Consider the following 11,739-nt stretch of genomic DNA (forward strand, 5'->3'; position numbering starts at 1 on the left):
CCTAGCCCATCCCTAACATGCTTAAAATTCTCCACAGCAATTGTGTTAACAAAATACCTAGTAGAGCTTCTTTCTCAGAGTAGTTTGAAGCAACATGAAGAGGCCTTGGGCATGCAGAAACTAGGGCATTTTTAGGAATCGATACTTCTATAAGCTTAGAGATAGTGTGCTTTACAGCTTGTGTCTGCCTAAAGTCTCGAGAGCCAAGAGCTAGACCAGCCCTCTAGTTGTTTGTTAGTTGTTATGGAATCACTTCTTTCCCTTCCTCCAAAGCATTGTGGCACTCCTGAAGACAGATTTGCCAGCTGTCCTGGATTCAAATTTCACTACCACTTTCAAATTTCTAATGTAAAAGCCTTTAGAATTTGTGTGCAACTACATTTGTGACATTCTTAGACTCAGCATAAACTATATCAACAGAACAGTTGGCAAGAGGTTTTACTTGCAGATAATGAAAAGAAAGGCTATGTACCCTTCCTCATTCCTGTTCATAGTCACTCACCCTCTTACAGTTGCTTATCTGCAAGTTCAGGGGGCTAAAGAGACAGAAAGACTGTAAGGTTTTTTTAATTTTCAGACAAGCAACTAACTACCTCTGAAAAATGTTGTAGTACACAAAAGGATTTAATGCACAAGTAGGAATTTTACAAGTTCCTCAACATAACCTCCACTGAAAATATAAATACAATCTCTGTCTCCTAGGATTATCCTGCAGGTAAAGTGTTTTTGTTTGTTTGTTTGTTTTACAATAGACTCTCCTCAGGCAAATTTGTATGCAATATTCAGAGTTTAAACAGTTTCTTCTCTTGCCCATTTTTAGCTCCTGAACTGATTTTTACTCTCCTTCTACTTGTTTCCAAAGTTGTTTTCTGATCTCACTCCTTCTGGCAGACTTTCCTGCCACTGTTTTTATCTTCCACATGTCTGTTTATTAAAAGGTTATTTTCAAGATGTGACCTATTAAAGATATATAAAGAAGGAGGAGAAAACATGAAGAAGCAAACTTGGAAAACATAAATGCATGTGCATTTAATCTTAAATCAGAACTATAGTATGCAAGTACATTGATTAAAAATATTACATGCTTTATCAACACAGTTACTGTAGGAAATGCCCTAGCCTATAACTATATATGTGTGTGTATATATATACAGACACGTATGTATTTGGTTGGGGGGGGGGGTTTGGTGTGGTGGTGGTGTTTTTTTTTCGGTTTGGTTTGGTTTGGTTTTTTTGTTGGGTTTTTTTGGTGTTGTTTGTTTGGGTTTTTTTGGTATTGCTTGTTTTATCTGGAGAACTGAGGTACCAGGAAGTGGACACTTCAAGTCCACTTGGAGGGTTCTCAGCTGTACCTCTTGTACCTTCTTCATGTAGATAAGATGTTTTTCTGGCTTAGTTTTACACATGTAAGTAGTTTATTGTCCTTATCCCATGGCTTATCCTGTAAGAATACTCATTTATAGTGATAAGAAAGCCTATCAAAAGAGGAAATAAAGATCATTAGCCAAAGTGGAACACTGTGTACCTTAGAATGAAGAGCTGGAACATGTCAAATGAAGAGGGTCAAATCAAATCTATTACAGTATGTAAAACTGTACACTGAGATGGCTCAGAAATTTCATAGTAGACACAGACAATGTAATTTATTTCCTATGGTGCATGAAAGCCCACCATATAGGGCCACTTCTTTCACATTTTCCTTTGTAGTGATACTCAGACTTGTCCAAGAGATAAAAGTATACTTCTCATGAAGAAAAAAAAAATAAAAAAATTGTACCTTTCTTTTCACAAAGCCTAGAACACTATGCATGTCTTCATGTATTTGGGATGCTTAGGAGAATTCACAAACTATACTTTCATTGCAGAACACCTTGTGAACCTCAATTTACATTCTGAATATACTCAACATGAAAATCAAGTCCGAGAAGATCAACAAGAATCTCCTATTATATTCACATTTCTCCAAGATACATGACATTCCAAACAGCAACTTTAAAACAAACCAAAAAACCCCACACCTAAAAACAAACAAAGCAAAACCCCTACCAAACAAAACAAAACGAAAACCACAAATCCTTAAGATTATTATAATAGAGGAGAAGGCAAAGTATTTTCATACACGTTTCATTGCTAGCTGCCAATTGCCATTCCCATAACACCCTTTGCTGACCCATTTGCCTATCATGTGCCAGTAAAAGATCTCTCCCAGCCTCTGTAGCCATGGAAGAGTGAACTTCGGTGTATAAGAACAGCTCCCCCCCTGCTGAAAAACCTGTATCAAACCCAGAATTTTAACTCCACTACCTTTGCCCTTCTTCAGGTAGTAAAGTGACAAACACAAGGGCAGATGTTCTATATTCTCTTCCTCAGTTCTTTTATGTATGCTTTTTGAATGCATAAAACTTCTTTGAAACAGCACAACACTTTTGCCATTCAAAATCTTCAGATAGATTTCTGGTTACTTTCCAGAGCTCTTGACACACCAAGCCAATTAAAAGGCTGACAAGCTGGTTTTTTTCAGTTCCCTTTCTTATCGAATGATATGAACGCTTTCATGCTTTCCTCATTAATGTGTTGAACAGTGAGTGTACACTTCTGCTTTTCTATTTTCTTTTATTTGTGACTGGTGGGGAAAGCAGGAACATTCATAGGCTGTCAGTGGAATACAGCAGTTGCCCATTGTTTCCTCAGATACAGTGTCCAGAGTAGTATAGGATATCTCATATAACCCAACAATAAAAAGTAAGAGGGCTGAAAACAATAGCATCAAGCAAATAAAATATATTCCAATTAAACTGTGACAGTGACTCTTCAAGATCAGCAAACAGCATTATCAATGTAAGATTTTTAAATAAAAAAAAAAGTAACAAAGTTCATAACAGAAAGGTTAGAGCATTTATATAAATTCACTAAAACTACACTTAAGTTAGACTAGGTCCTTACTTTTCAGTGATTCCAATCAGTGCTCCATGTCTTATACTTTTTCAGCTGGGTCAAATGGTCTGATAATACATATTAACTTCCTCTAAGTTATGCTCCTTCACTAATTCAGCAATGCACGTCGAAGGGTAGAATGCCAAGTTCACAGTGATCATTTTTTGATGGTGCTAGCTAATATAGCTACCATCATCAACAGGAGAATGGTGCATAGCCAACTGGAATAGGTATTGTATAAGTAATAAGGTCAGATTTCTGTTTCACTCCTATAAGGAGTTTTAGCTGGGAGCAACAGGAATGCAAGGCTTCAAGGAACTTGCAAGGGTCTGCAAAGAGTCAGATGCAGAAGCTGTAGTACTAGGTGCTGAAAATGAACTAGGCAACCCACTGGGTAAGGTGAAAATCACTCTGCTAAGCATTGTGTAGGGCAATATTATGAAATCAGGACAGAGTACAGCAACCCCCTGAAAACAGGTCAGTGAATTCAAAAGCTTTCTTAATTTCTGTTGGGTAGGGGAAGGGAGAAGGGAGAGGACGTATTTTTTTATCTATATGTGTGTATGTATATATATGCATATATATATATATATATATATAACTCTGGACTCACCGATTTTGGCCAAGCTGGCCACAAGTATCCAGAGTGTAATGACATAGGGGTCCTTGACGTGATCCCATTTGAAAGAGACGATGGCAAAGCTTTGAGGCTGGCTGTCATTTACAGGGCTCTCCGAGCTCCTCTGTCCCAGCGCCGCTGGGAGACACACAATCCCCAGGAGGAACCCCAATCCAGACACCTGCCTCATCTCCAAGCCACACAACAAAATCCTGCTTCCCCTTCCCGGAGAAATCCCGTCTCTTCGGAGGTCCTTGAGGTCCTTGTCCCTTCGCAGAGACGCGACCGGGGACTGCAGGTCCTGCCCCGCCACCGCCTGCACCGCTGGCTCTGCCACTGGGAACGGGCTCGTCACCGAGGGGCCAGGGGCTCTCTGCACAGGCAGATGCTCCGAGCTGGGGTCCTGCTATTTTCCGCACCTGCCTTTATCCGGCAGTTCCTCAGCGGCTGGAGGCGGAGCTTTCCCGCTGCTCCCGAGGAGGCTGCAGCGCGGGAGGTAACGATGCCCTGAACCTTCGGAATGGGCGCTGCAGCTCCGCACCGCAGAGGGGGGTGACGACAGGTTGTGGGCTGTGCTTACCGTCCCAGCTCGGCTTTGTGGCCATGGAGGCTGCAAAGAAGTGGCCTTGAGCTTCTGGCCCCGGGGCCCGAAGCCGGGGCGCTCCCTCGGGCATGGTCGGATCCATGCTGAGATCGGAGCCGGATAAGCAGGAGATCCAAACGTCGCCCGGTGGGCGCTTTGGACGAGCCGTCCGGCTGGTCAGCCTCCCTCCCTCAGACCCACTGCCCTAGCGGGTTGCAGCACAGGAAACTCGCTCCCTTTTATGCTTTTCAGCTTCACATCGCGTTAAGGTCTAGCTCACTGAAGATATCTCAAGTTTCTCAAACTAGCGTTTTCTTTTGTCCACCAGAGAGCACCTCCTCCCTGGGTACTCAGGGAAGTGACACTAGGAGGCAAAGTTTGTCTTTCCACTTAGATATGACAGTTGTTTGCTTAGATATTCTATATTAAAAGCACTATCTGCCTTCTTTCCCTCTTCCTTTTTTACGCTTACAGTGTGAAACCTTTCAGAAGGTTTTCTCCTTCTCCCTGCTGTCCCAGACCATCCATGGTGCATGTTGTAGGCAGGTGGACCCAGGATAATCATCACCCAGCAGTAAAATGGCAGCAAAGTGGCATGTTCCCAGCAAACAGAGCTGAGCACACCTTTCCACACACCACAGCAGTAGAAGGTCCTGTCTTCTTTTGTGTGCTCTGAAGCAATTTAGCTGGCCACATGTGCAGCCAACTGCTTCTGTGACTTCCCATGGAAAACCACTATCTTCTGGTTTTTACTTACATGGCTGCTGCTTTTATGAAAAGTTAAAACATGAACATGAGCAAGCTTTCCTTTAAAATATTTAGAAAATTAACAAACAAATTTTATTGTATCAGTCACCTGGGAGAAAACCTAAGTACTTTTTCAAAGTCCAAATGAGCTGCCCAGATGCTATAAATCAATTAGCTAGTTACCTCAAACAATAAATTTGCATGGAATATAATTGTTATAAAGTGTGTCTATCACATAATAATCTTATTTAGCTAACAAATTCAAGGAGCAAAGTCCTCGAGTTAATGCACTGAAGATTCAGTTATTACCTCAAAGCAAAAGCCTTGCTTTGGACCCTCTCTTCAAACAATGGAACACCTTGGGTTTTTTATTTCCCTTGCTTCTTCATTCTTAAAGGTAAAGAAAATTATGTAAGAATTTTTTAGATTGGGAGTCAATATGAAGGTGGCGTTGGCAACTCTTTTTAGGAAGCATGACAGGCAGCAAAATATTTTCTTTACATTTAGAAACTGTAGTAGACAAAGACTTGAAAAATGTGTCTAACAACATATATATATAACTCTGGACTCACCGATTTTGGCCAAGCTGGCCACAAGTATCCAGAGTGTAATGACATAGGGGTCCTTGACGTGATCCCATTTGAAAGAGACGATGGCAAAGCTTTGAGGCTGGCTGTCATTTACAGGGCTCTCCGAGCTCCTCTGTCCCAGCGCCGCTGGGAGACACACAATCCCCAGGAGGAACCCCAATCCAGACACCTGCCTCATCTCCAAGCCACACAACAAAATCCTGCTTCCCCTTCCCGGAGAAATCCCGTCTCTTCGGAGGTCCTTGAGGTCCTTGTCCCTTCGCAGAGACGCGACCGGGGACTGCAGGTCCTGCCCCGCCACCGCCTGCACCGCTGGCTCTGCCACTGGGAACGGGCTCGTCACCGAGGGGCCAGGGGCTCTCTGCACAGGCAGATGCTCCGAGCTGGGGTCCTGCTATTTTCCGCACCTGCCTTTATCCGGCAGTTCCTCAGCGGCTGGAGGCGGAGCTTTCCCGCTGCTCCCGAGGAGGCTGCAGCGCGGGAGGTAACGATGCCCTGAACCTTCGGAATGGGCGCTGCAGCTCCGCACCGCAGAGGGGGGTGACGACAGGTTGTGGGCTGTGCTTACCGTCCCAGCTCGGCTTTGTGGCCATGGAGGCTGCAAAGAAGTGGCCTTGAGCTTCTGGCCCCGGGGCCCGAAGCCGGGGCGCTCCCTCGGGCATGGTCGGATCCATGCTGAGATCGGAGCCGGATAAGCAGGAGATCCAAACGTCGCCCGGTGGGCGCTTTGGACGAGCCGTCCGGCTGGTCAGCCTCCCTCCCTCAGACCCACTGCCCTAGCGGGTTGCAGCACAGGAAACTCGCTCCCTTTTATGCTTTTCAGCTTCACATCGCGTTAAGGTCTAGCTCACTGAAGATATCGCAAGTTTCTCAAACTAGCGTTTTCTTTTGTCCACCAGAGAGCACCTCCTCCCTGGGTACTCAGGGAAGTGACACTAGGAGGCAAAGTTTGTCTTTCCACTTAGATATGACAGTTGTTTGCTTAGATATTCTATATTAAAAGCACTATCTGCCTTCTTTCCCTCTTCCTTTTTTACGCTTACAGTGTGAAACCTTTCAGAAGGTTTTCTCCTTCTCCCTGCTGTCCCAGACCATCCATGGTGCATGTTGTAGGCAGGTGGACCCAGGATAATCATCACCCAGCAGTAAAATGGCAGCAAAGTGGCATGTTCCCAGCAAACAGAGCTGAGCACACCTTTCCACACACCACAGCAGTAGAAGGTCCTGTCTTCTTTTGTGTGCTCTGAAGCAATTTAGCTGGCCACATGTGCAGCCAACTGCTTCTGTGACTTCCCATGGAAAACCACTATCTTCTGGTTTTTACTTACATGGCTGCTGCTTTTATGAAAAGTTAAAACATGAACATGAGCAAGCTTTCCTTTAAAATATTTAGAAAATTAACAAACAAATTTTATTGTATCAGTCACCTGGGAGAAAACCTAAGTACTTTTTCAAAGTCCAAATGAGCTGCCCAGATGCTATAAATCAATTAGCTAGTTACCTCAAACAATAAATTTGCATGGAATATAATTGTTATAAAGTGTGTCTATCACATAATAATCTTATTTAGCTAACAAATTCAAGGAGCAAAGTCCTCTTGAGTTAATGCACTGAAGATTCAGTTATTACCTCAAAGCAAAAGCCTTGCTTTGGACCCTCTCTTCAAACAATGGAACACCTTGGGTTTTTTATTTCCCTTGCTTCTTCATTCTTAAAGGTAAAGAAAATTATGTAAGAATTTTTTAGATTGGGAGTCAATATGAAGGTGGCGTTGGCAACTCTTTTTAGGAAGCATGACAGGCAGCAAAATATTTTCTTTACATTTAGAAACTGTAGTAGACAAAGACTTGAAAAATGTGTCTAACAACTGAAATCCTATCTATATTATTTCTATCATTTCAGAGAAGGACTGGGGCACCCAAATGCCCTTTAGAATTTGCTCCCAATTTTTAAAAAGGTAATACAAATGGCTCTGGCCAATGCAAGAGTAACATTTTTTTGTATTGCCATTATAGACAGAGAACTACATTTGGAAGTAAGTAGCTGTTGATCTTCTCTGTAACCTGCTGCTGAGCCCTGTGGGTACTAGCACTTCCTAGTTGTTGGTGTCAGTTCTGTTTGCTGATATTAGAACAGTGAACTTCAGTAGAGACAAGATGTCAGAACTGTTTTTATTATCACAACTTAGTCCAAGTACCATCATATCACAATTCAACACTTCAGTTGCAGGTAATAAAAAAGCACCACAACTGCCACAGTGTCCCATATATGTGATTCTTCACAAATCTAGATACACAAAATGATAACTAAGGCAATAAGCCTTATTGAAAATAAGTGAGATCAAGAATGCCTGCAGCTGTTCTAGGAAAATGAGAAAGCCTTCTGCAGTGGATCTTTTCTACAGATAAGCAAAGTCATACAGTTCACTTGGAGGAGCTACAGCCAAGATCATGACTTTGGTTGACCTTAAGTAATGTTCTACTCATGACAATACTGACAACAGCAACCAAGTTACATGACAGTTTTGAGTTTGTTGCAAGAGGTAAACCAGTATTAGAAAGCAAAAATGTTTGAAGTACCATCTTAGCATAAACAAGCTAATATTAATGTGCTCCTCTGTTGAAACTATAATGCCCAACAACCTATCTTAGAGGGACGTTAAGAGAATTTTAGATTTTGTAAAGATTTGGTCTGAAATACTTCAAAAATGCATAATTTTGTCACAAAATCTTCCCAAAATAAGATTTACAAAACTGTTAATCTGCCAACACTATGCTGTTGTTTAACAGTAACAAGTTAATGGTTCAAGGTGTGCCTGTGACATTTGTCCTATTCTCTGACTGCTTATGGAAAGTAGGCTGGATATCAAGTGACTACATATCAGGGAATTCTTGTGCAATTCATTAATATGTTAGAATGACACAGAGAGGACAGAGGAAGGAACTGGAAATCATACATCTGTAGTTATATGTTAAACTAGCAGTCCACTGAATATACTGGGCATCGTGTACATAGTTGTACGAGAATACATTTGCATTTATGTATTAATAGATTCAACTTTCTTGAGGATTCTTTACTGAAGCCCTTATGTAGTTTCCTATGACCTAATTCTGTATCAGTAACAAAAAGCATTGCCTTGTAAACTATGTCTGCAATAAAGATACTATATTACACAACAGTTGATAATTCCTGGCTTGAAAAAGATCACACAAGTAAGATTTCTACTTGCTGTAAAATAATGGCTTCGTGTCCTGAGTGACTTTTTTTCTCTTTTTTTAACTGAAAAATACTTCAATATTTTCACTTCTGGAAATGTTGTGTAAATAACTGCTTTGAGAAAATAATTAACAGTATCTTATATACCCTTCACATCATCTGTGTCCTGTAAAGATCACTTCTTGGGGATTTTTTTAATGCTGAGGTAGAAGACAATTTCAGTTAAAAAAATCTCAAGCAGATAAACTGAAAACTTTAATATTATATTTGTTTTCTCTAGAAAGAACACACAGTATTTTAGTTGTACTAACTTAGTGGTAGAAGGTACAATTAAATTTCAGTATTAGCATTTACAATAAATTAGTTTAAGCTGGGTGAAATTAAGCAGTATATGCCTCTGAAATCCTGACATTCCAGGAAGGAAAATAAATATATAAAATTAGTGAAGAATTGGCAAAAAAAGCTGTGAAAAATCTCAATGCAAATCAAACCATTGTAAATTACTTATTAGAATTCTGGTCTTTCCTTGGGGAAATATTTATATTAATGTCTATTAAACGCGTAAGCAGATTAAGGTAAGATTTTGAAAGGAATGTAGTTCCAGAGTATATTTTTATGACATAATCCCAACTATATACATAGTTAAATAGAACATTACTTGTTGTGAATGGCATTATATTAATATAAATGTATGATTTGGTGAAAATGACTGTGTTCTATATGGATCTGGAACTATATGAATTTATAGTGAATGTCCTTGATTTAGCAGCTGAAATTTTGACATCTCTCCATGAGAAATGAGCACAGCTGTGCAAGTTCATGCTGCAAGGAGTTGGACAAATAATTGCTGGGCTGGCTAATGTTGCAGAGCATTATGTTATAGCATGGTGAATATGAACCTATGAAATAGCTTTGAGGAGCAATGTTTTAACTCAACCCACACACATTGCTACAAGTTTAAGTGAACAAACTGAAGGCTAAGGTAAGGATGAATGAATCAGAGGTGAAAGCAAACTGAATTAATCATATAGGTGAACATTTATTCGGCTGGAAAGTCGGATGGCAGAGGAAATAAGGTGGAATTTTCTGTTACTCATTTCAAGACTTGACTGAATTTAAGGACAGTAAGTGGAGAGGACTTGCACCAAATCTCTCATTTTTGGCCTCACATATTTTTGAAAATGGCAGACATTTCAGGCAGACAGTAAGATTTTTCTGTTTTGTTGTTGTTACTATTATTGTTTTTAATGAACCCCCGCATTTACATTCTATTAGCAGCCAATCTAGTACGAATGGAAGGGTAAATGTGACAAACATTAACCCTTCCTATGACCTCAGTTAAGGATGCTCCCCTCCATAAGGGATTATGTCTGTGTGAACTCTCAGTGTAATGAGTAGTGAAAAGGAAATGGGAAAGTTGTTACATGGCACTAGATACCTAATACATTTTATCATGTTATGTTCAGGGAAAAAAAAAAAAAAGTACTTTTATAAAATGCCGCCTTCTTTAAGTTCCATTTTCAATGAACATTCTTCTGTTGCATGTTAGGAGTCTTCTGGACTTGCTACTAGTCAATATTTTAATCTCTGACAACCTGCATCTTCAATGCTTTCCCTCTTCTGCTGTTAGCATTTCCATTATTTTTGACATCCCATTCCTATTCTCTTTCTCTGTACTCTTAGTCTCTGCCCTCCTTCTCTGCCCTCCTTCCTTTTCATGCATGTCTCATATCAATACACACCAGAAGGCCCAAATACTGAGACCTAAGGAGCACTCATATGTTGAAGAAGTTCCACATGACTATCTTTTCAAATTCAGCTTTGTCACTTTTTCACCATATCCTTCTTCCAGGTGCTCTCACCAAGCTGACCAACACAAATGCATATACCAGATTCTAGGCACAAAGCAATACTAGTTTTCCTAGTCATCAAGGAGACTATATTTTTTGATTCATAAAAAATAAATTCTAATTTTGCTCTATGTTAAAAAAAGTTGGGGGAAGACTGTGTCAGAAGCTGTAACTACAGATTTCAGAGACCAAGTGGGTAAAGGAAATAAAAGTGCATCTCTCTGAACTATGTACAGCACCTGTGATATCTGCAGGTGAATTATCGCCACCCATTCCACCTCCAAACGGAATTGGAGCGTTTCCTCTTACCCCTGATCTTCATAAATTACATGCCGAGCTATGCATGACTGGTGGCAACCACTGCAATGCAGTGATTCACACGGTTCTGTTCGTAGTCCATTGGGTGGACTTGGATGGTTTAACCAGTATGTGGAAACTCAGCAACACGAGTTTATTTACTTACCTGCTGCAATTCGAAGCTTATTCCAGCAGATGGAGTGACTCTGCAGTCTGCCCGCGTCGGGGCTTCCCGGATATTCTTGGACGTGATGCTCGTTTAAAGCTATACCTACCTTCAGTATGCCTTCTAATGTAAAAACGCCCAGTCTAAACCTCTCCTCTTATTATTAGAAACCAGCTGAGATTTTGTGAGGGCAAGATCTAGGGTGTTTGTTGGTTGGTTTTTTTGTTTACTTGCTTGTTTTCTTGGCTGATGCAACAATAATACTTTGAACTTAAATCAGGTAAACTAAAGAGTCAAATAATTAAATTAATTATATTACAAACACAATCTTCCAACAAAATTTATGGCTTCAGGTATTGATTATGGCAATTTGATCACCAAAAAACACATAAATACCAGTCAGTACTGCCTTGTATTTGACGTATAGTTTAAAACCGGCAGATATTTAAGAATGATACATCAGAAGCAGTAGGGAGTTTTGTTGGATAATTTCTGTTTATTAAAATCCAAACATTTAACTAGAACATGCATATTTTTATTAATGTTTCTTTAGGAAGCTTTCACATGACCAGGATGGTATTCCTGGCCAAAGCCACAGATGACAGAAAAACTTCAGAGTTAATGATAATAGTAATAATCTGCTTAATTCAATGTGAAGATGTAATCTTGAAGCTCATATCTTTCAGGTGAATATTTTTCTGCACTGAAGCAGCTTTGGCTTAAATAAACATTAATTA

General features: G+C 40.4%; 1 protein-coding gene across 1 annotated transcript in view; it reads right to left on the reverse strand.

Annotated features, from left to right (window-relative positions):
- SLC9A3 (solute carrier family 9, subfamily A (NHE3, cation proton antiporter 3), member 3) overlaps nt 1-3,743 on the reverse strand; it is a 51,433-nt gene extending 47,690 nt beyond the window's left edge. The window contains exon 1 of the mRNA XM_010008355.1: nt 3,548-3,743. Coding sequence (XP_010006657.1) covers nt 3,548-3,743 — 196 coding nt within the window. The remainder of the gene's footprint in view (nt 1-3,547) is intronic.
- Between the last annotated feature and the right edge of the window lie 7,996 nt (nt 3,744-11,739).

This window comes from Chaetura pelagica, unplaced genomic scaffold (assembly GCF_000747805.2).
Source record: "Chaetura pelagica isolate M959 unplaced genomic scaffold, ChaPel_1.0 scaffold71, whole genome shotgun sequence".
In the NCBI taxonomy this organism is placed as follows: domain Eukaryota; kingdom Metazoa; phylum Chordata; class Aves; order Apodiformes; family Apodidae; genus Chaetura; species Chaetura pelagica.